At 34.0% G+C, this 20,697-nt stretch overlaps 2 protein-coding genes across 3 annotated transcripts; one reads left to right on the forward strand and one right to left on the reverse strand.

Annotated features, from left to right (window-relative positions):
* Positions 1-1,167: 1,167 nt before the first annotated feature.
* On the forward strand, positions 1,168-2,533 carry LOC109095591 (CCAAT/enhancer-binding protein delta-like). The gene has a single exon (XM_019109304.2). It carries the CDS (start codon positions 1,347-1,349, stop codon positions 2,205-2,207), a length of 861 nt encoding a protein of 286 aa, XP_018964849.2. The 5' UTR covers positions 1,168-1,346; the 3' UTR covers positions 2,208-2,533.
* A 5,623-nt stretch (positions 2,534-8,156) lies between these two features.
* On the reverse strand, positions 8,157-16,274 carry LOC109095615 (DNA repair-scaffolding protein-like). Of its 2 annotated transcripts, none has more exons than XR_006153493.1 (4): positions 16,009-16,271; positions 11,019-12,082; positions 10,099-10,158; positions 8,157-8,483 (listed from the first exon to the last, which is right to left on the reverse strand). XR_006153493.1 is itself a non-coding variant. In XM_042714658.1 (4 exons), the coding sequence occupies exons 1-3, from the start codon at positions 16,134-16,136 to the stop codon at positions 11,055-11,057; spliced, it is 294 nt and encodes a 97-aa protein (XP_042570592.1). In that variant the 5' UTR covers positions 16,137-16,274; the 3' UTR covers positions 9,351-10,158; positions 11,019-11,054. The 2 variants fall into 2 exon arrangements, 1 of the variants encoding a protein (XP_042570592.1); XM_042714658.1 differs by lacking the exon at positions 8,157-8,483 and having other exon boundaries at positions 9,351-10,158; positions 11,019-11,132; positions 11,995-12,082; positions 16,009-16,274.
* Positions 16,275-20,697: the final 4,423 nt, after the last annotated feature.

The following is a 20,697-nucleotide window of genomic DNA, read 5'->3' on the forward strand; positions in this document are numbered from 1 at the left end:
GCCATTCCTCTAACATCCACTAGATGTCTATGTGGACAAGATGAGGTGCTAAAACATGCCTGCATATAGAAAAACAACTGTAGCATCCTCAGAAAATTATGAATGACTTTTTGACCCCATTAATGAAGAGTACTTATTAATACAAGTCTAAGGAAGGGAAATAAAACAAATTTTAATTTGCATTGCTTATATAACTGCAAAATGATTTATTTTTTACATTTTATTAAACGTAACTAGCAACAAATAACCAAATTTTCGTGCTTTAATTCGACTCTCGTTTCAATGTATATTATTTTTGTACTGAATTTGTACGTTCAATGTGCTTCTCAAATAATGGATGAGAAAAAAATAAATGAATAAATGGACGTATATTTCCAAGTATAAAATACAGTAAACACCCTTAACAACAACAACAACATAATAATAATGACAACAATAATAATAATGAACCAAAATATTTTATTCGTATTTATATTAATTTTCTCTCGATGATCCTTCTTTCTTCGTATTCAAACATGCCCTCATGTCCAACAAAATTAAGTATAATAATAATAATAATAACAAATACGAACGACAACAACAACAATAACAATAAAATAATAATAAAAACTAAACAAAAAAAACTTTTAATTTATTTATTTAGTGATGGCGCATTCATTTAATTTTCTCTCACTGATCCTTCTTTCTACACATACATACGCATTCAACTTGAGGTCATAATAATAATACAGAACAAAATATTCATAATAATACGTATAATAATATAATTTAAATTATTATTATTATAAATGCGAACGAAAATCCATAATTGTAATAAAAACAAACGAACCAAACATTCATTTTGTCAATATAAATGCTTTTGTGTGTGTGTGTGTGTGTGTGTGTGTGTGTGTGTGTGTGTGTGTGTGTGCATTAGGCGAAATGAATTTGCTCTCATTAAAAAGTTCTTCCACACTTGCATACGCATTCAAACATGTCCTCATGTCCCACAACATGAAGTTCTTGACAGACTGTTCTTACGAGCTGCTGGTAGGCGTTCATGCACACCCGAGTCTCCTCAAATAGGAGCACAGGCGGAACATGTGACTGCCGCTGGACATTCACTGGCTTCTGGAAGGGGGCGGTGACGCCGTGACGCAAGCCGAGCGCTTGTACTTATGCAGGCGGACGGCAGAGTTTCGATAGAGAGCTACGAGGACTTTAACACCTGTTCGCGAGACAGCCAGACTTTTAGAGATACGCGCTAGGTGCGCGAGACAGGGTGTGATTGCGCGTGAACTATTACGCCTTTTGTGGACTGGGACAAGGAAAGCATCTGCTGGCTGAGTTTGAGTTTCGCTGCGTCCATGTCTGACATGTACAACCTGGACTCGCAGTGCGTAACGCCACCATGCAACATGAGCTGGGCCATGGAGCCTGCCAACTTCTATGACAATAAAGTCATGTCAGGGGATGCCAAATCTGGGGGAGAGCATGGCATGTCCGAGGACAACAACAATAATAACAGCAGCAGCACTAACAGCATGATGGATCTCAGTAACGCGCCTGCCATCTACGATGATGAGAGCGCCATCGACTTCAGCGCATACATCGAGTCCATTTCCACGGTTCCTCTGGAGATCTGCAACGACGAGCTCTTTGCAGACTTGTTCAACAACACCGTAAAGCATGAAAAGCCCGACTTTTACCTGGCAGGCGCTTTTGCGCAAAAGAGCTCGGAGAGGCTGCAGCACCAGGATGGGGGATTTGGCAAGGGCGCGTTTTGCGCACCGATCAAGAAGGAGGCGGACTGGAGCGACAGCGAACTGTCCTCGTCCCTACCATCTCAGATCGAGACGTGCGCGCAGACGTCCGTGAGCCTCATGCACACGGGCCAGCCGACACCTCCCACCACACCTGAGCCAGAACCCCACTCTCGGAGGAGGCTGGGAAAGGAAAGGGGCAAAAAGACAGTCGACAGGCACAGCTCCGAGTATCGGCAGCGGCGCGAGAGGAACAACGTCGCCGTGCGTAAAAGCAGGGACAAGGCGAAGCAGCGCAACCTGGAGATGCAGCAGAAGATGATCGAGCTGAGCGCCGACAACGAGCGCCTTCACAAAACCATCGATCAGCTGACGCGAGAGCTCAGCAGCATCAGAAACTTTTTCAAACACATGCCCGAACCTTCTTTTGGTGCTGCGGCGCGCGCAGCTGTTGACAGTCGGTGACGCGCGTCGGGGAAAGAGGGAGTGAGAGACAGCGCGCTCCCTAAAAACCTTGCCAAAAACATACCTCAGTGAACTTCAATTACTATGTTCTTCTGTAGCAGACGTGCATTAAGTTACACATTGGATGATGGACTTTGGCACCGCATGGTGTCGTGCTTATTTTTGTGAATGTTTTTGTATTCTAAATTATTACAGAAAAAACTTCATATATGTTTTTATGGTACTTGTTTTATAATTCCCCAAAACTTCGTAATAATGCAAGAGCATGTTTGAAATTGTACAGTGTGTATAAATGTATAATAAAACGACGTGAATTTTCAAAAAGATCCATGTGAACGCGCATGTGTGCACGGGGGCGGGTCTGAGGGGGCGTGGTCTGTTGAAAGGTGTAGCTGTCAGTCAGCATTGTGAGCATAGAGATTTTTAAACTTAAAAAAAGTCAAATAAGGTTTGTGGTAAACACTAGAAAGACACTTTTGCAAATGTCAGATTAATCTAACTGTTGTGTACCATTTCAAATTAGAAATAAAACTATGTAAAATCAATTTTGCATACTGGTTATTAGACACTTAAAAATGATTGTACTGGTTGATCTTTAATGAAAATGACTTAGTTATTTGGTGGCATAAAACTTTTATTTATAGTAAACATAGGTATTCAGCTATCATAGAGAGCAATAAATAAATTAAAGTACAAATAATTAAACTTCAACACCACTATAATGTAATCAATCAGCTGATATTGGACATCACATGAGCATGATTCATCCTAATATTATTAGTTGATGGTTCAGTTTCAAAATACTCTGATACTACAGGCTTCAGAATGATCTTTGGTAGAATTATTCTAGCACTCTACACTTTTTTGTTTATTTACATACATTTGGAAATAAGGCAAGACCCGTGTTGACTAATTATTCTTCTTAAACCATAAAATTAGCAGATAAGTGTGCTAGACAAACTCCTCCAAACCCATCCAAACAGTGTGACTTCTGTTGACGACGTGGACGAAGGCGCTGAGAGGACCGATCTCCGACCCAAGAACATTTTCCACACTGCAACCCTGTCAAAAACAAACAATTAATTGTGAATTCAAAACAGAAATGGTTCTAAATGACTGACACTTTCACATGGTCCAGAAATGTACATCTTGTTGAGTTCAAAAGAGATTTAATGGTCTTTTGCTGCAACTGAAAAAACATGCACATGAATGCATTAATATCATAATTTGATTCATACGATGTGGCAGGGATATGGGAGAAATTCTGTATGAAACATTGATATTTTTTGTTAACTCACAGACAACCCTGGAAATCATTTAGACTCTGAAGGCCTCAGGAAATCAACCCTGTCTGACCTCATCTAATCAAGCATCTTAAGCCATTTTCGCTTGACAGCATTAGACAAAATAATGTTAAAGGCTTCTTTTACATGGTGAGACTTGCATCAACTAAATGCATTCAGTAAATTCTTAATAGTTTACACTTAAGACTATGAGATTTTGTGATTAAGAAACAAGTCAAAATAACAATAAAACACAATTTGACATTTAAGATCAGAACATCTAAACTTTGCCTTTCACATCATTAACTCAGTAGTCCCAAGCTGTCACAAACTTCATAATTTTATGCAGGTTCTGTGGGTGAAACTCATTTCTGATAACGTATAAGAGATATCTTGTTAAATCTGTTCCATAATATGTGACCCTCCACTTTCACTGAAATTTCCAGGAAATAAAACCAAATGAAGATAAGCTAGATGAAAAAAAAAACATTTTTTTTTCTGCATAAGTGATAAAATCATGCTAGCTTCACTTTCTCAAGTGTTTATGATAATCATTTTAACATCATGTGAGATGTAGATACAGGTGTCTTAGAGTTTGTTTTCAAGAATTAGTATTAGCACGAAGATGTCTGCATCATATATCAGCCCAAAATATATATATTTACATGAATCAAATGTACTATTATGATTTTATGACATTAAATATGTGATAATGTGCAAAATATCATTCTCATTAGGTGCAAAAAACGTGCTTCATTATTTAAATGGTAAAGTATGTATATATCATACTAGTACTGTCTTTAACTGTCTTTTTAAATACTTATGCTATTTAAAAAAAAAACCTGGACATGATTTTCCTATAACTAGTCAAAAGCTGATATCATTTAAATGAATGCAAATTATTTCCACTGTAAAGTACATATCTATTTTAAAAATGTTTTCTGTATTGCATTTAATTTATTCTATTAAAAAAAAGAAAGAAGGAAAACTGGACATTTTATTGTAACAGTAATGAAAATCTAACTTCATTTAAATTAATACAAATTATTATCTGCTTCATTTCATTTAAATTGTTTTTTACATATGATTCCAGCATGTTTTTGTCCCCCGTGGGAACGAACGTTTCCTGAAAGCACCTCACCTTGATTTTAACGGTACAGTGGCTCAGTGAGGAGCAGCTCAGAAACACCTCCAGCTGCATCTTTGCAGTGGGTTCATCCATCACTGCTCCACATGCTAAACAAACGAATCCTTAGAAACCAGTACACCAAAACATGTGCGTATGTTTGCTGAGTCATTTTCAGTTTGAGGGCTTGAAGGCGCCATGATTCATCACTTTAGCTTTAGCGCTTACACAGGAATGTGAAAACAATTTAGCCATGTGGTGGGTTGTGATTAAACAAAATGTAATGGAGGCTTCTTACACATTAAAGGGATAGTTCACCTTCAGTTGCTGGTCCCCACTGACTTCCATAGTGCTTTTTTTTTTCTTTCTTCACACTATGGAAGTCAATGGGGACCAGCAACTGAAGGTGAACTATCCCTTTAACTCTGAACACATATGGGTCAAAAACTCTACAAGACCAACACATGCATTTAGCATTCCAGGACAGCACCATTATTCTATTTGTCAGAGGCTTTTATTCAAAGGACATGCATTGGTTTTTAAGGCATACATTTTTTCATGCATTTGCTAGGAATTAAACCCAAAATCTTTGCATTGCTAGCGTCATTATCTACAGTTTGACTTGTATGTCAATGACTTGTATGTCAATGCAACAGTTTTACTTTTCTATAATCTGAAAGAAACATTAAAAAAGGATCCTCTGCAGTGAATGGGTGCCGTCAGAATGAGAGTCCAAACAGCTGATAAAAACATCACAGTAATCCACAAGTAATTTCACAGCTTTTCACTTCACAAGACATTAATTGATAGTTTTGTGATTGTGATGTTTTTATCAGTTGTTTGGACTCTCATTCTGACGGCACCCATTCACTGCAGAGGATCCATTGGTGAGCAAGTGATGTAATGCTACATTTTTCCAAATCTGATGAAGAAACAAACTCATCTACATCTTGAATGGCCTGAGGGTGAGTAAATCTCCAAGCAATTTTCATTCATTTAAGTCTGTTTCTGTGGCTTTGGGATCAAAATAAAATCCCCACAAACACGACTCCTATAAAGAACTCAATTTTCTGACTTGCTTCATAATAAAGAAAGCATTTGGGACTTTACAAGATGACACAAGGAATTTGCAGCTGTGACGCTGCTTTTATAATGTCCGTAGGCATTAGTTCTCTAGAACTAATGTTAATCTGTCAGCCTATCCTCATCACAGATGCTGCACGTTGATGTTCACTTAAGATTGTTTCTGGTCTTTAAAGTTCACCAGTGTGGACTTTGAACTGGTTTAGAAGAACTTTGGACTTACTGTTGTTCTCGAGTCTCTGCAGGTGGGCCAGAAGAACGCTGTGCTTTCATCCACTGCTACAACCACACCTGCACATTAACAAATAATTCTAATCATTTCATTGACACACTTGACTCAAATCACTTTGCTTGTTGATCACAGGATAAACTATGTATTGCATTAGTAACTAACACAGTTACACTCTTAAAAATGAAGGTTCCAAAAGGGATTTTTTTCACAGTAATGCCATAGAAGAACAATGTTTGGTTCACCTTTCAGTGAAGTTTTTAAAATAACCAGTTTTGGAACCTTCTGTGGAATCAAGGGTTCCATGAATGTTAAAGGTTGTTCATGGAACCATAGGTTTATTTTTAAGGATGTCATCTTTAATCATTTGTTGACTAGTTTCAGTTTTCTGGTATTTTTACTCCTTACTGTGTAAATTAGCTCATCACTGCTCATAATTTTTACCTTCTGTTTTGACCTACTTCTGTTAAATGAGTTATGAAATTTAATACAGAAATAAATTAACACATAATCTATGACTTTGTTTGTTCAGACTTCATCTGAGGACATTTTCTGACAAATAACATCGTAAAAACATTAACGCAGCACACAAACACATCTGTGTTACTTAACAGACAGCAGGCAGCGTGATAAGACCCCTGCGTGAACCTCTACACTCTGGAAGATCCTCCGGCACGCAGCCAGAAGCTGAAATTGCTGACCACTGCAGAAGACAATTTGTGCTTGTTACACTTTTGAGTCAGATGATATGTCTTATCTTCAGGGTGAAACTGCCACAGAGATTCAAAGTCTGACATGGAGTGTCAAAAAATTGCATTTCTGTTTTCAAACCGGTCCTGCGAGCACCCCCAGCACTGCCACTCTTTCTGTGTCTCCCTTATCTATCACACCTAGGGGTGCTTGCAGGACCGGTTTGAAAACCACTGGGGAACAACCTAAACATCATTTCTGCATGATACCTCAGTATGGAAGACAAAATATTAATATAATCTAAATTTATCGCTTCGTGCCCTGGGTCGTCCACGGGGATTACAACTTGAATCATTTTCATTCAGCAGTTTTGAACATTTCCTTAAAACAGACCATCTGTAATACATTAGAAAGCATTCACGGCTGAATCTCATGAAAACATGTGCAGGTCATTTTTCAGCACAAAATAAAAAGAAATAAGTGAAGAAAAATTTATGTATTCCTGATAAAGAAAATAATGTATCTTTTTAGGACCATTAAGATTTTGTGACACTGTTTTCATGACAAGTACAAATGCAGACTTGTTTTGTGTAATTTATTTATATAATTTAATGATTTAAATAAACACTACCATGATGTTTACATACATTACAAATAATGAAAGATATTTTACATTATTCAAATAATTAATAATACAATTTATTATATTTAATCTAATTATTTATGAAAATTATCATGAAAATAATGTCAAAATGCAAAGATGAGAGCAAATGAAATGTACACAAATATAAACATTTACACAATATTTACTCAAAGTTCTCTGAAAATATTCAAAAGTTTGTTTATTTTTTTATCAAAATAAACAGTTTGTTGGTAGATTTTCTGGTAAGGATAAAGTATGCCATTACTATACCACAACAGAATTTTTGAAAAATTATTTTATTCAAATTCAATTAATTTTTTTATATATATATTATAATAATTTTAAATAATGCTTTTAAACGAAAACGAAGGGAGATTTTTTAGATTTTTGTTTTTAGAAATTCTAACTACTATTTATTTATTTATTTATTTTCAGTTTTCTATATAGCCAGGTTTTTTTTGCCTGTTTTCTACAAACCGCCATTGCAAAGCCATTCTATTAATATTACTGCAGATAAACTGACCGCTGAATGAGGCATGTGGTTAATCGATTTACATGTCAGATGTTCTCACCCTGTCTATCTAGACAGCTCTCGGGCAAAAAACAAGTTGCAAATAAGACGTTCCACGCTACTGTGTTTTCCATTTTCAGAATGATACATTTTTAGATATGTGGTATTACTGAAGACATTTAAAAAAGCAATGAAACAACTCTCAAAAACTATTAATGCTAAGAAGATGGTCAATATTTGTGGATCATTTAAAGAATAAAACAATTCAGAGAGATGGCATCAGTTTGCATGAGTTAAAATAATATAACAAGCGAATGAACAGAACACTTTGTAACAAAATGTTACTTTTATATCCCAACACCAGGCAAAAAGACAACTTCAACATGTGGGAGAAAGATCTTTAAGGAGGAAGGAGTAAATAACAAACCACAAGGTCCCTAACAAAGCATCAAGAACAAAGCCTGAGCCAACAAACAACTGGTTTCGTTTAAATGGCCAAAAATGCTGTACCCCCCAGAGATCCAGTTCTGTCAAACTGGATCATTCCAACTCCTTAAAACAAGGGAGGCTCTGGGGGAATATACCAAGTGCAGAGAGAGTACAGGAGGGTTTCTGGATCCAAGTGCTCCAGTATTATGGGCCGCGGAATTGAGAAGGATGGGTCCTCTGGTTCCAGTTGGATCACTGTCTGTTCCCAGCAGAATATCTGAGCTGGTTTACGAAAAAGGAGCAGTAGCTTAATTTCATGGAATGTTCTACAGTCATGGCTCTGAGAAATAACAACATGAAGATTAATGTAGGAAACCTCTAAATCTCAAAATAGTTCAGACGTGAAGAAGCAACCACAGAGACTTTCACCTTGAATGGCTTCCATTCAGTTGTGCCAAACTTTTCCTTAAAAAACAGATTTTTTTTATGCATTATAAAGCATTTGTGGCTGCATCTCATGAAAACATGTCAAGGTCATTTTTCATGCCAAAAATGAAAAGGAAAAAAAAAAAGAAAGAAGAAAAGTGATACCTATTTTTAGGAACATTTTGTGCCATTATTTACAATTAAGCACAAATTCACTTATTTATTTATATTGTTATTTATTTAAATAATTTAATTATGTACATAGATACTACCATGATGTATAAATACATTATTATGAAAAATATTATTTATTACAACTTATACTATACTATATAATATCATTATTTTCACATTACAGTAATGAGATTATCATGAAAATAATGTCACAATGCAAAGAAATGTTAACAGTCCAAAAACAAAAAAATATATATATATAATTCATTATTTCTCTCTTTTGATTTCAGGGTAAAACGTGATGTTCTTTACATTGTTTTTAAGATTAATCCACATAATGCCCATTTTAGGATCATTGAGATATTATTATAGTTGTTATAAAAATTCTGAATCAGTTTTTATTTTTACATTTTCTGTTTTTTTGGTTTGTTTGTGTTTGTGTGTGTGTGTGTGTGTGTGTGTGTGTGTGTGTGTGTGTGTGTGTTTTTTACATTTTCTGTTTTAATTTTAGTTAACATTTTAATTAAAACTAGTAGATGTTTTATCAAGTTAAACTAAATTAAATATAGAAATAAGGCTTGGAAATGAGATTTAATTTAATCTAGTTACCAAGGCAACATTTCTCATTTTAAATAAATTTTGGGATAAAAATGTAAAAGAATAAAAAGCTGTTCAGATAAAGGGAAAATGGCAAAGGAATTATTATTCTGCAATAATAATATGTATGTAAATTTGGGGAAAATATGGGTGTTAATCAAACAAAGCTTTGAATACACAAGGCTAAATAAAACTTCATTTGTTTTGCCTCATTTATAAAGACATAAATCTGTTATTATTACAGGACAAATGCTTTAGGGCCAGTTACACCTACACAGATGTGCAATGTCAGTATCAAAACAAAACGTTAATTTACTATCCACGCCAGCGTGTGTGCATGGCACTTAACCTCCTACAAATAAATCCCAGGTTATCAAAGTCCACAGTCTGAGGGTTTGTTAGATCAGTCAAACAGATTGTCAATGGATGATGTCACTTACGGGAAGCTTGCGTCAAACAGCGCGTAAAGCTTTCCAAACACTTTTCCAAAGGTGTACAGTTTGGAAGCAACCCTGAGGGATGAAGACTTGGCAAATGTGCTGGGAAAACAGCCACGTGGGTTCTTAAGAAGACAATCTAAAGGCTATTTCTCACACTCTTTAAACCAGGCGTGCCAAGATGGCCCACAAAGATAGCTATGATGAAAAATGATGATCTGATTTATGCATTTGTTGTTAAAAATAGGTTACGAGAACATTACCAGTAATTGTTTATGAACCACAGTGGCCCAAAAGCTGCAACAGCACCTCGAAGATTCGTTCTAAAAAAAAAAAAGAAAGAAAGAATCATTCGTAAATCATCTTACATTAAAATAAAAATTTTCATGGTTTGCACAACAGTGTTGTTATTGTTAACTAAAACTATTATCTAAAACTATTATTATAATAATATTTATAATATTATTATAAAATTAAACTACCATCAATTGAAAAAAGCCGAAATGAAACAAAATATAAATATTAGATGAAAAACATACACTTAAAAATAAAAACTAAAAAACTAAAAATTCGGAAATATTACCTTGGAAAATAACTGAAATAAATAGGCTGAGGTACTAAAACTGAAATAAAAATAAATATTACACATATAAATAATAATAATAATAATAAATAAATATAACAAATAAAATAAAATTAGTAAAACCTAAACTAAAATGAAAATGAAAACTGATATATATATATAAAGACTGAAGCTCATTCAAAATAAAAACTATAAAAATATATAAATAAAAATAAAATAACACTGTTCCACACCTTTCAACCGATTCATTTTCAATAATTAATATTACTGGATAATGATCTATAAAATTAATTACAAATATATACATATTATATATATATATATATATATATATAATAAAATGATATAATAACTGCACTACCAAAAAGTCATTTGTAATTATTTTATTTAATTTTTAAAATGTATTTTAAACTATTTTAGTCCTGAACATAATTAGATACACACACACACACACACACACACACATACATATATATATAGTTTTAAAATCTTAAAATCTCAAAATTCCTCGATATTTCGGGTTTTCCTTTATTTTGTTATTTCTTTTTTTAAGCATCTCTGGTAAAAGAGGTTGCTGTCAATCTGTTTTGAGTGCTGTACCTCAAGGATCTCTCTTAGCGTCTGAAGTACAGGTGGTCAGTACAGTAGAGTTTCAGTCTGTCCTGATAAGGGAACTATGTGACCCTGCTGGACACTGGACGGTGGGACTCGATCCTGGAAAGCACAGATTGTCCTGACTATTTAAAATTCAACTAGATCGCTTAATAGTTCAGAGAGGTCATTTGATGGATTATAAATGAATATCATTTACCTCTGTCCTTCCCGGTCAACCAGATTATTTATAGAAATAAAACACCAAAAACACTCATTCAGAAGCCACAGTAAGATCATTAACATATGACTGCATACATTTGCATATATTTACATAACTCGGTCCGCTCTTATGAAAAAAAATCCTAATGTTTTTGGTGAAGGTTTAGGGAAGGTTCAAAAGTAGTGTCCTTCAAGATACAAAAGGATAACAAAATGCTATGAATAGTAGAAAATGTTCCTTTAAAGCTGCTTTTTTAAACCCAAGGCAGAAAGTTTTAGGCCTAATAAAAGATGAATGTAACTACTTAGCTGTCATAAGCAACAAAATTTCTACAAAACAATTTTTTGAAGATACAGTTGACATTCATGACATTCTGAGTCTCTCGTTCAGTGTAAGTCTAAGGGATTTGTTGCCCATGTTTTCACCTGCTAGGTGAAGATCTGTAGTATAAAAGTACCAGCACAAAAGCTGCTAGATTTCAGTCATGTCTGGTATGGGACACGTCGCAAAGCAAAGGTTAATACTCAGGGGTTTGTTTAAATCACTTACTCTTAGTACGAGAAACTGCAGTGATGTTTGTCTTCGCAACCACCGCTAATGAGTAATTTTGGTTTATTTATGTTATTTGGTTAAGGATGCAGCATGGCGGTTGTTTTGACATCAGACTGCCGCTATCCAGGAGGAATCTTCTAGAAGCAGGAGGTATGTGAGATAAATGTGAAGTAAACAGGCTGTGATTCAGGATGTGATCTGAAGACCTACGCTGGGAGACTGCAGCAGATCGTCATGAGATTTTGGATCAACCGAAGGACGCCACAAACTGTCAATCATACTGAAGAGCAGAGAACATCTGCAAAGAGAAGAAGAGAGAGGAAAAGAAATAAGGTTTAAGTCTCTGATTGTTCAAATTCAAGGGTCCTTCCAGAAACATGGGAGCTGAAGGTGGAGTGTTTACAATGTAAGTCTCATTAGCTTCGCTTGGACTGACGTGCTGCTGTTGGAGCTGAACAGTGTCTGCTGATGAGTACGAGATCATTTTCTAAGCAGGCTGAGGCTTGTTCACACACACACACACTCACACACACACACTCACACACACACACACACACACACACACACACACACACACACACACACAGAGAGAGAGGTAAATAATCTGTCATCAAAACATTTAAGAATTAAATTATCCCTATTGAAAATGCTGATAATTTAATATTTGGCAGGCCAAGTGTTATTTTAACACTCCAATTCTGAGTTTATGCTGCTAACAAAACATCTCAGACGCACTGACATACAGACAAAAGGACGGAGATCAGCTCCGTCTGTGTTTGATTTAACAGATTGACAGATAAACACTCCCACATTATGAGAATTAGAACAGATATGGTGTAAATAGGTACCAGGGTTATTGCCGTTAACTAAAACTGAAACTATTAAAAACGTTTTGTTAACTGAAATAAAATAAATAAAAAATGTTAGATGAAAAACTAAATGAAATTTAGAAACTGGAAATAAAACTTGAAACTGAAATTAAAAAAAAAACATAACCGAAATACTTATAATAATAATTAATAATAATAAAAAATAATAAAAATGACAAAACATATAACAAAATTACTAAATATTAAGCAAAAATGTATAATTAAAAAAAATTAAATTAAAAAGAAAGGTGAAAAATAAAAAGAAAAGCTAATTCAAAATATTAATAAAAACTAAATAGTATAATATTTGAAAAAAGAAATAAAAATGGCAAAAACACATAAACATAGTAAAAATTTAAGTAGTAAAAATTTAAGCTACAGTTAAAAAAACAACACTAATTTATAATATTATTAAAATAGATTAATTTAAATAGTAATATTTTAAAAAAGTAATAAAAATGGCAAAAGCACCAAAAAATTACTAATGTTAAACTAAAATGAAAAAGCAAGCTATATATAATATATATATATATATATATATATATACACACACATACATATATATATGGCTCAGTGGTAGAGCATTGCGTTAGCAGCGCAAAACCTCTTTTATTATAGATCAAATTCAGTTTCTGGACTCTTAAAAGCTCTAATACATAGATGGATTTCTAGAACGAGAGAATAAAACATTCTTAGTGGAGCTTAAAAAGCATTCTTGAGCCCTGTGTGTGCCTCAGTGCAGCATGATCACAACCAGTTCCACAGTCTAGCTCTCTTTCCCCCTCACCTCCTCCTGTTTAAAGATAGAGGAGACCCGTCCAGTCCAGCGGGACGAGCCCTCGCTGAAAACACTCAACAGAGGAGCTTTATACATACTGAGAGAATGAGACTAAAATTAAGCCTTGCAGTACAGACAGTCATATTGTTCATTTCTGGAGAAAGTTGTCTATTCCTGAGCATTAACTCCAAAAAACTCATCTTTTCTAGTATTTTGTTTTTACATTTATGTATTAGCAAACACTTTTATCCAAAGCACACTTTATCCAAAGAGCCAACAATGCCAGGTTTATAAGACAACTATTAAAAAGTGCATTTTTTCTTGAAATAGTATTCAGAATTAGAAAAAAAACAATATGTAACAAAGAAGATGAGCTAGATCACTGTAATAATTGTGTGATGCGGAGCCTTCTTCTTATGTATAAATGATCCAAACGTACAAAATCATTTATGTAAGGTGTAGTTAAGGTGTATATTTAAATATAAGATGAAACAAATGGACGGAACTAAACGTGAACTAAAACTAAAACAAAAATAAATTAAACCTAAATAGTAATATTAGTAATCTAATAAAACTGACGAAAAATGACCAAAATTCAACTAAAATTATAATACTAAACATAAAATAAAATAAAATTGAATACAAATTAATAAAATAGCATATAAATGATAATAAAACAACAGATATTAGGCTGCTCTTCCATACAATGAAAGCGGAAATTGGGGACTGTGACTGTTAAGCTCAAAAAATAAAAAAGATGATAAAATTACAATGAAAGCAGTCCAAATGATCATATGGCTTTAGAGGACATATTTTATGTTCTTAGTGTGTTTTTGTAGCTTGACAGTCCTAGTCCCCATTCACTTTCATTCTATGGAAAAGAGTAGCATGAACATTCTGCTAGACATCTCTTTTTGAGTTCCATTGAAATAAAACACAAAGTTTTGATGTTTTGAAATACTTAAGGGCAAGTAAACGATGACGGAATTTCCTTAAGTGCCCTGACCCTAATCTCACACACCCTATTCACCATATAGAGGGCCGTTGATCCTAAATAAGCAGTGCATGTTGAAAGTCATCTTTTGTATTCATGTACATGGCTCATGTTCATATCTGTGGAAAAGTGTCACCAGAATTTCCCATCATGTGCCATCTTTAACTTAAACAACACATATGTTAAAGCAGTGACCACGCAGACAACCTTGAGTGAGCGGACACATGTGGCGAGAGGCCAATAATACTCAACACAGACGTAAATCTCACAGGCCAGTGTGCTGCTAATCTGAGCCGGAGAGGGTGGAAACAGGAGCTCATATTAACTTTGAGTTCTAGGAGTGCAGTAAGGTTCACTAATTATTCACAAACAGTGCAGAAAACAGGGTGCAGTTTGAGACAAAATACGAAGAAGATATGCTGTTTGAATACAAAACAAACTGTTGGATTTTGGATGATAAATAAATAATTTTCATATTTGATTTTTATAGTTTTATTTATATTCTCTAAGTAAATATTACTTAATTCAAACTTTATATCCTGTAAATAAATATTTATGTATTTATTTATATATGTTGGATAGGTAGAAATATATATTTATGTATTTATTTATATAGATTTAAATTCATTCATTCATTTAGGCCTATATATATATATATATATATATATATATATATATATATATATATATATATATATATATAATGTTGCTCTTTTGTTGGTTTGATTGCTTTAGATAAAAGCATCTACTAAATGATTTAATGTAAATAATATAATATAATATAATATAATATAATATAATATAATATAATATAATATAATTAATATAATATAATATAATATAATATAATATAATATAATATAATATAATATAATATAATATAATATAATATAATATGTGACCCTGGACCACAAAACCAGTCTTAAGTGTCAATTTTCTGAAATTAAGATTTATACATCATCTGCAAGCTGAATAAATAAGCTTTCCATTGATGTATGGTTTGTTAGGATCGGGCAATATTTGGCCGAGATACAACTATTTGAAAATCTGGAATCTGAGGGTGTAAAAAAATCTAAATGCTGAAAAAATCGTCTTTGATTTTGTCCAAATGAATTCTTAGCAATGCATATTACTTATCAAAAATTAAGTTTTGATATATTTATTGTAAGAAATTTACAAAATATCTTCATTGAACATGATCTTTACTTAATATCCTAATGATTTTTGCCATAACAGAAAAATCGATAATTTTGATCCATACAATGTTTTTTTTGGCTATTGCTAAAAATATTAAATATTAAATTTAAAATTAAATTAAAATTAAAATTAAAATTAAAATTAAAATTAAAATTAAAATTAAAATTAAAATTAAAATTAAATTTAAATTTAAATTTAAATTTAAATTAAATTAAATTAAATTTTCTTACAATAAAATATACCCCAGCGACTGGTTTTGTGGTCCAGGGTCACATATAATATAATATAATAGGATCTTTACTAACTACTGGGCTGTGGGCAAAAAAAAAAAAAAAATTTCAGATCAACCGGATGTTTTTAGTGTCATGTGATTATATCAGACTAACTTGCCGTGTGTGAGATGCTGGGTGACTCTCAGGGCCTGGAGGAGACACACACGGCCCTCCAGCTGCTCAAAGCTCTGCTGGATCTCGGATTCTGTGGACACACAGTGCAGAAGAACCTCACCAAACATCCCGTAACCATCCAAGGAGAAAGAGAGGGAAAACAATCATTTTCAACCATTTAACAACCTGTAGTAAATTATTCTCTACTTATTTGCTTTGCACCAATATGATATTTTGTTTTGAATTTTAATAGTAATTGTTTACTCCATTTGCAATGCACTACTGTTATTTTATTTGCAATTCAAAAGTTTACCATTTTTGTCATGGCAATAATAAAGCACGCTTAATTGAAATTAAAGTGGTAAGAAAGAGATTGTTTGAGAAAGACTGGAGTTGTGATGATGTTTCTAAAAATCCAACAAGCATTTGAAAATATTTTGACAAACTCTTCATGACAAACTGTATTCATAAATAAACTGCCCAAAATTAAGACCTGCAAATGTGAGTCTCTAATGAAGAGGGAAGCTTCTTCCCAACAACAAACACTCACATGGATACAGATACCGTCTCCTGATTAAATGTTGACTTTGGCACCAGACAGGGACTTACTAATAACTTGATCTATGGACTGACTCGCAGTGGTCACATGGCGGTGTTTCTATACTCAAAATGATATTTTTTGCAGGTATTAATAGTCTCTACAGATCATACAGTCAGTTCACAGAAACTGGTGCCTTTTTTGGAGCCAGTAAAACCACAGGACTAAACAAACAGGCTGGTGTTTAGATATATTTTCACATGCGAGACAGTGATTTGATTGCACAGTAGAGATAACTATAGTGAAATACAAAAATAAACACAGTTGATTCGTACATTCTTCACACTGATTTGAAGACGGGTTGTTTAGTTAAAAAAGTGCTTGCAAGGCAGAATTGCATTGATATTCCTGAAATAATCTACTTTCACTCTTTTTTTTTCTCTCCACATTTTCTGCAAATAATTCAGCTCAAACCACTTACTGTGCAGACTATTAATAAACACGGTTTAGAACAGAGATTCACAAACTTTTTGTCATCTTATATTCATATTCATCATATTTATCTCATCTTTTGCTAAAGGTGTGCTGATTCACACATCACACAGAGCTGACAGAAAACAAGATTCTCTGACGTTTCTTTTGGTTTAAAGAATGAATATGAATCAGTTTCAATTTTCCAACAATCTCAAATTTGCTATTTAGTCATTTAACATTTATACTGTCCAAAAAAGCACTTTGTCTATGCAAGACATTGTGTTCAACTCAACTCGAGCCAGATTAGGATAAAACAATGTTTCATGTTAAAAAGTCAAAACAGCTTTATTTATATAATGCTTTATACAATACAGATTGTGTCAAAGCAGCTTTTCAGTGTTAAACAGGATATAAATGTTTCAATGATGCTGACAAAATTCAATTCTGCTGTAAAGCAGCTCTAAAAAGAAGACAATAGTAAAAAAGTCAATTTTTCATTAAAAGTCAGTTCATTGTTGATTCAGTTGAGTTTAATATCTGTGGGAATTTCATCAATTATGGAATGAATTCAATTCACCTATAAAGCAGCTCTGTAGGAGACAGTGATGTCATCATTTAGCTCAGTTTTCTTCAAATATTGTCTGTGCAATTAAGTTGATAATTTTGCCAAATATTAAGTGAAAAATAATGAATAAAAAGTCTAAGCACTAATAAATGTCCAAAAGAAAATCTGCTTTCAAAAAAAGCAAGTAAACGATGATGGCGCGATGTGAGATGACTTTTAATAAACCATGACTGGCGTCTCTGGATTCATCCTGACTTGTTGTTACCCTGTTGTAGCGCTGCTAAAGAACACTGGGGTTAAGTGAGTGCGGTTGTGAACACTGAGGCTTGTTTAGACCCGTGTGTCTATGAAACCGGAGAGCAGGAGGGGTGACTGGGCAGTAGCATTTTGTGGTATGGCCAGGTTGACATAAACAACCCCCTTCTTTATTCCTCTCCGATCTGTTTCAGGCACTTCCTCCAACGGAGCAGGACTGGGGGGCCGATGCCCCCACTGGGTCTATGTCACTGGTCAGCCGCAGTCACGAGCCACTTTCAGGAATCTGTTATTGTGAGCATTCGCAGGAATTCGCATCAACTTGGAGGCGCTTCCAGGAACTGTGATCCATTGAGCTTGTCCAAACACTCACATACACACACATTTCACACAAGCCTACTCGATGTAGGTACCCCACTCCCACTCCGTTTCCTTCACACATGCACCAAAACTTCTCTGGCAGCTGATTGGCTGAGGCACAGAGGGCGGGATTCCTTCCGGCCCAGTGCTGGCCAATGGGAGCGGATCTTTTGATAAACAGGGCTGTAATCCGACACGTAAAGCACATTGTGTTCCACTTCTTCTAGAAAACATCCAACCCCTCCTGTTTGAGCACAGAGAACTTCTTCAGCCTGTTTATACTGCTCTGAGTTTTTACTGGAACAACATATCTTCTTGGACCCAAAGTTAAATGCTAATTATTGTCTGGAAACTGGCCACAAAAACTCAAGGAGGAGAAAGAAACATAAAGAAAAAAAAGGGCAGGACGTAACTGCAAACTAGTTGTAATGAAGTAATGTTTTCAAAGCTCACATGATAAAAATATTTTCAACTTCTAAGCTGCATGTTGGAGGGTATAAACATGGATTTCAAGCATATGCTTGTAATCTGATTTTAAGCATGTGTGTAGTGAACTTAGAAACAGAGCCAAGACAGCTTGAACGTAAACAATACGTCCTATTCAAATCATTTTTGTTAATTAAAACAAAGCTGAAACTAAATAAAACAAATATTAGATGAAAAATGCGAAAACTTTAGAAATGTTATTCAATAAAATTACTAAAATTTTAAAGAAAAAAGCTATAAAAATAACTAAATAAAATAATACTAAAATACCACTGCTTTTTACTGCTGTCGCCAGGCAAACAAATAAATATGAATATATTAAAGCTCACAGTTTAGCTTAACAAATTAGTTTGGGAAAGACTGAATATTAAGGTCACAGAAAAGTATAAAAAGTACAAGTAAAAATATAAACCGACTTCTTGGTAGAGCAAATGAACAGATGTGCAGTATTTTCTTCAAAAAGTCTAAAATGAAACAGACAGATCATCTTGTTCAGGGTGTTGCTATGGGGTCGTAAGGGGGTTTTGGGTGGTTACTTTCTAGTCCAAGTCAAAAGAGCATCACCCCTTGATATGGCTCAGAATGTAAGTTTAGATCACTAGAAATAGTGGTGTTTGCCCTAGCAACAACTAAATCATTTAGATTAAAAAAAATAGAGAGGGTACAGAAGTTGAACTCATCACAGTCAGCTGACCCAATCTGACTCATACTGGGCCAACAAGAAATGCAGAAGGAGAATCAAATCATGAGGGATTAATAATGGGTTTGTATAATCAACTGATGCTGCATGTGAACATAAGATGTGTGTATGACTATGTTAAAGGGTAAACTGAGCTATAGTATTTAGCGAACACCATTATCCCACTGTATATTCACAACAGTGTTAAAAGTAACTAACTCAATGTACTGTTTACATTAATTACTCATCTGTTTATGTAGCAGCTATTCATTCTTGAGTAACATTTTAGGCTTAACAGCTAGACGCAACCCAAAACAAGGATTAAACCAATTTGCAATTCAGATCACAAAACAATATTTGATTTTCTTTTTTGACACTACAATAAATAAGCATTAGACTACTAAAAAGAAAAAAATCAACCTCTATTACTAATAAAAGTAAATAAAATTACTATTAATACTAATAATGACAAAATAATATGTAATAATAAAAATTTTAATATTTTATTAATTTTTTATTATTTTATTGTTATTTATTAATAATACCAACAACAATCATAATAAACGTATATATTTTTTACATTTTTCTCTTTGTAGTTTTTTTGTTTGTTTGTTTATTTATTATAGTTTGAAAACATAAATCAATAATTAAAATTGGTTCTGCATATGAGACATTTAATACCTGCACAAAAAAAGTCTTGGTCTTGGATTGAAGATACAATTTTGGTCAGAAATCATGAGACTTCTTTATGAGAAAGAGAATTTACGAGAAAAAAATGGAGTGAGTGACACAGGAAGCACATGATGGCAGCTAGTCATGTGCTGGGGTCTGCTAAAATTTTTGAGCATTGTGTGTATGTGTTGGCTCCAACTTTGTCAGCACCAGCTTTGGTCCAGTCAACACACTCCATTCCACAGTGTCTGCTCTTCCTGAGTTTCAATGTTTACAGCATACTGTGGCGTCTGACGGGGATCCGGTTACCGACAGTCAAATGACTCTTTTTCCATCACACTTCATCAACACAGCACCACGTGCATTTTTTGACAACAAAACAGCGTGTCTCAGAGCGGTGAAGAGATCAGGAAGCGTACAAGGGAGGAGAAGTGGACACTTAACCTGTGGAAATGATTTCAATCTTACTGAATTCATGCAGCATGTCTGTAATTAAAACCTGCACATACTGACATTGACAATGCAGTAAAAACACAAACAGATGTGGTTTCTGATTGTCCAAGTGAACTATTTAATCAATAATCTATTTAATCACAGAAATAACTCAGAGTGAACATCTGATGAATAGGAATGCATAAGATTGATTTTGAGGGTGCAGAA

This window comes from Cyprinus carpio, chromosome A24, assembly GCF_018340385.1.
Source record: "Cyprinus carpio isolate SPL01 chromosome A24, ASM1834038v1, whole genome shotgun sequence".
In the NCBI taxonomy this organism is placed as follows: Eukaryota; Metazoa; Chordata; class Actinopteri; order Cypriniformes; family Cyprinidae; genus Cyprinus; species Cyprinus carpio.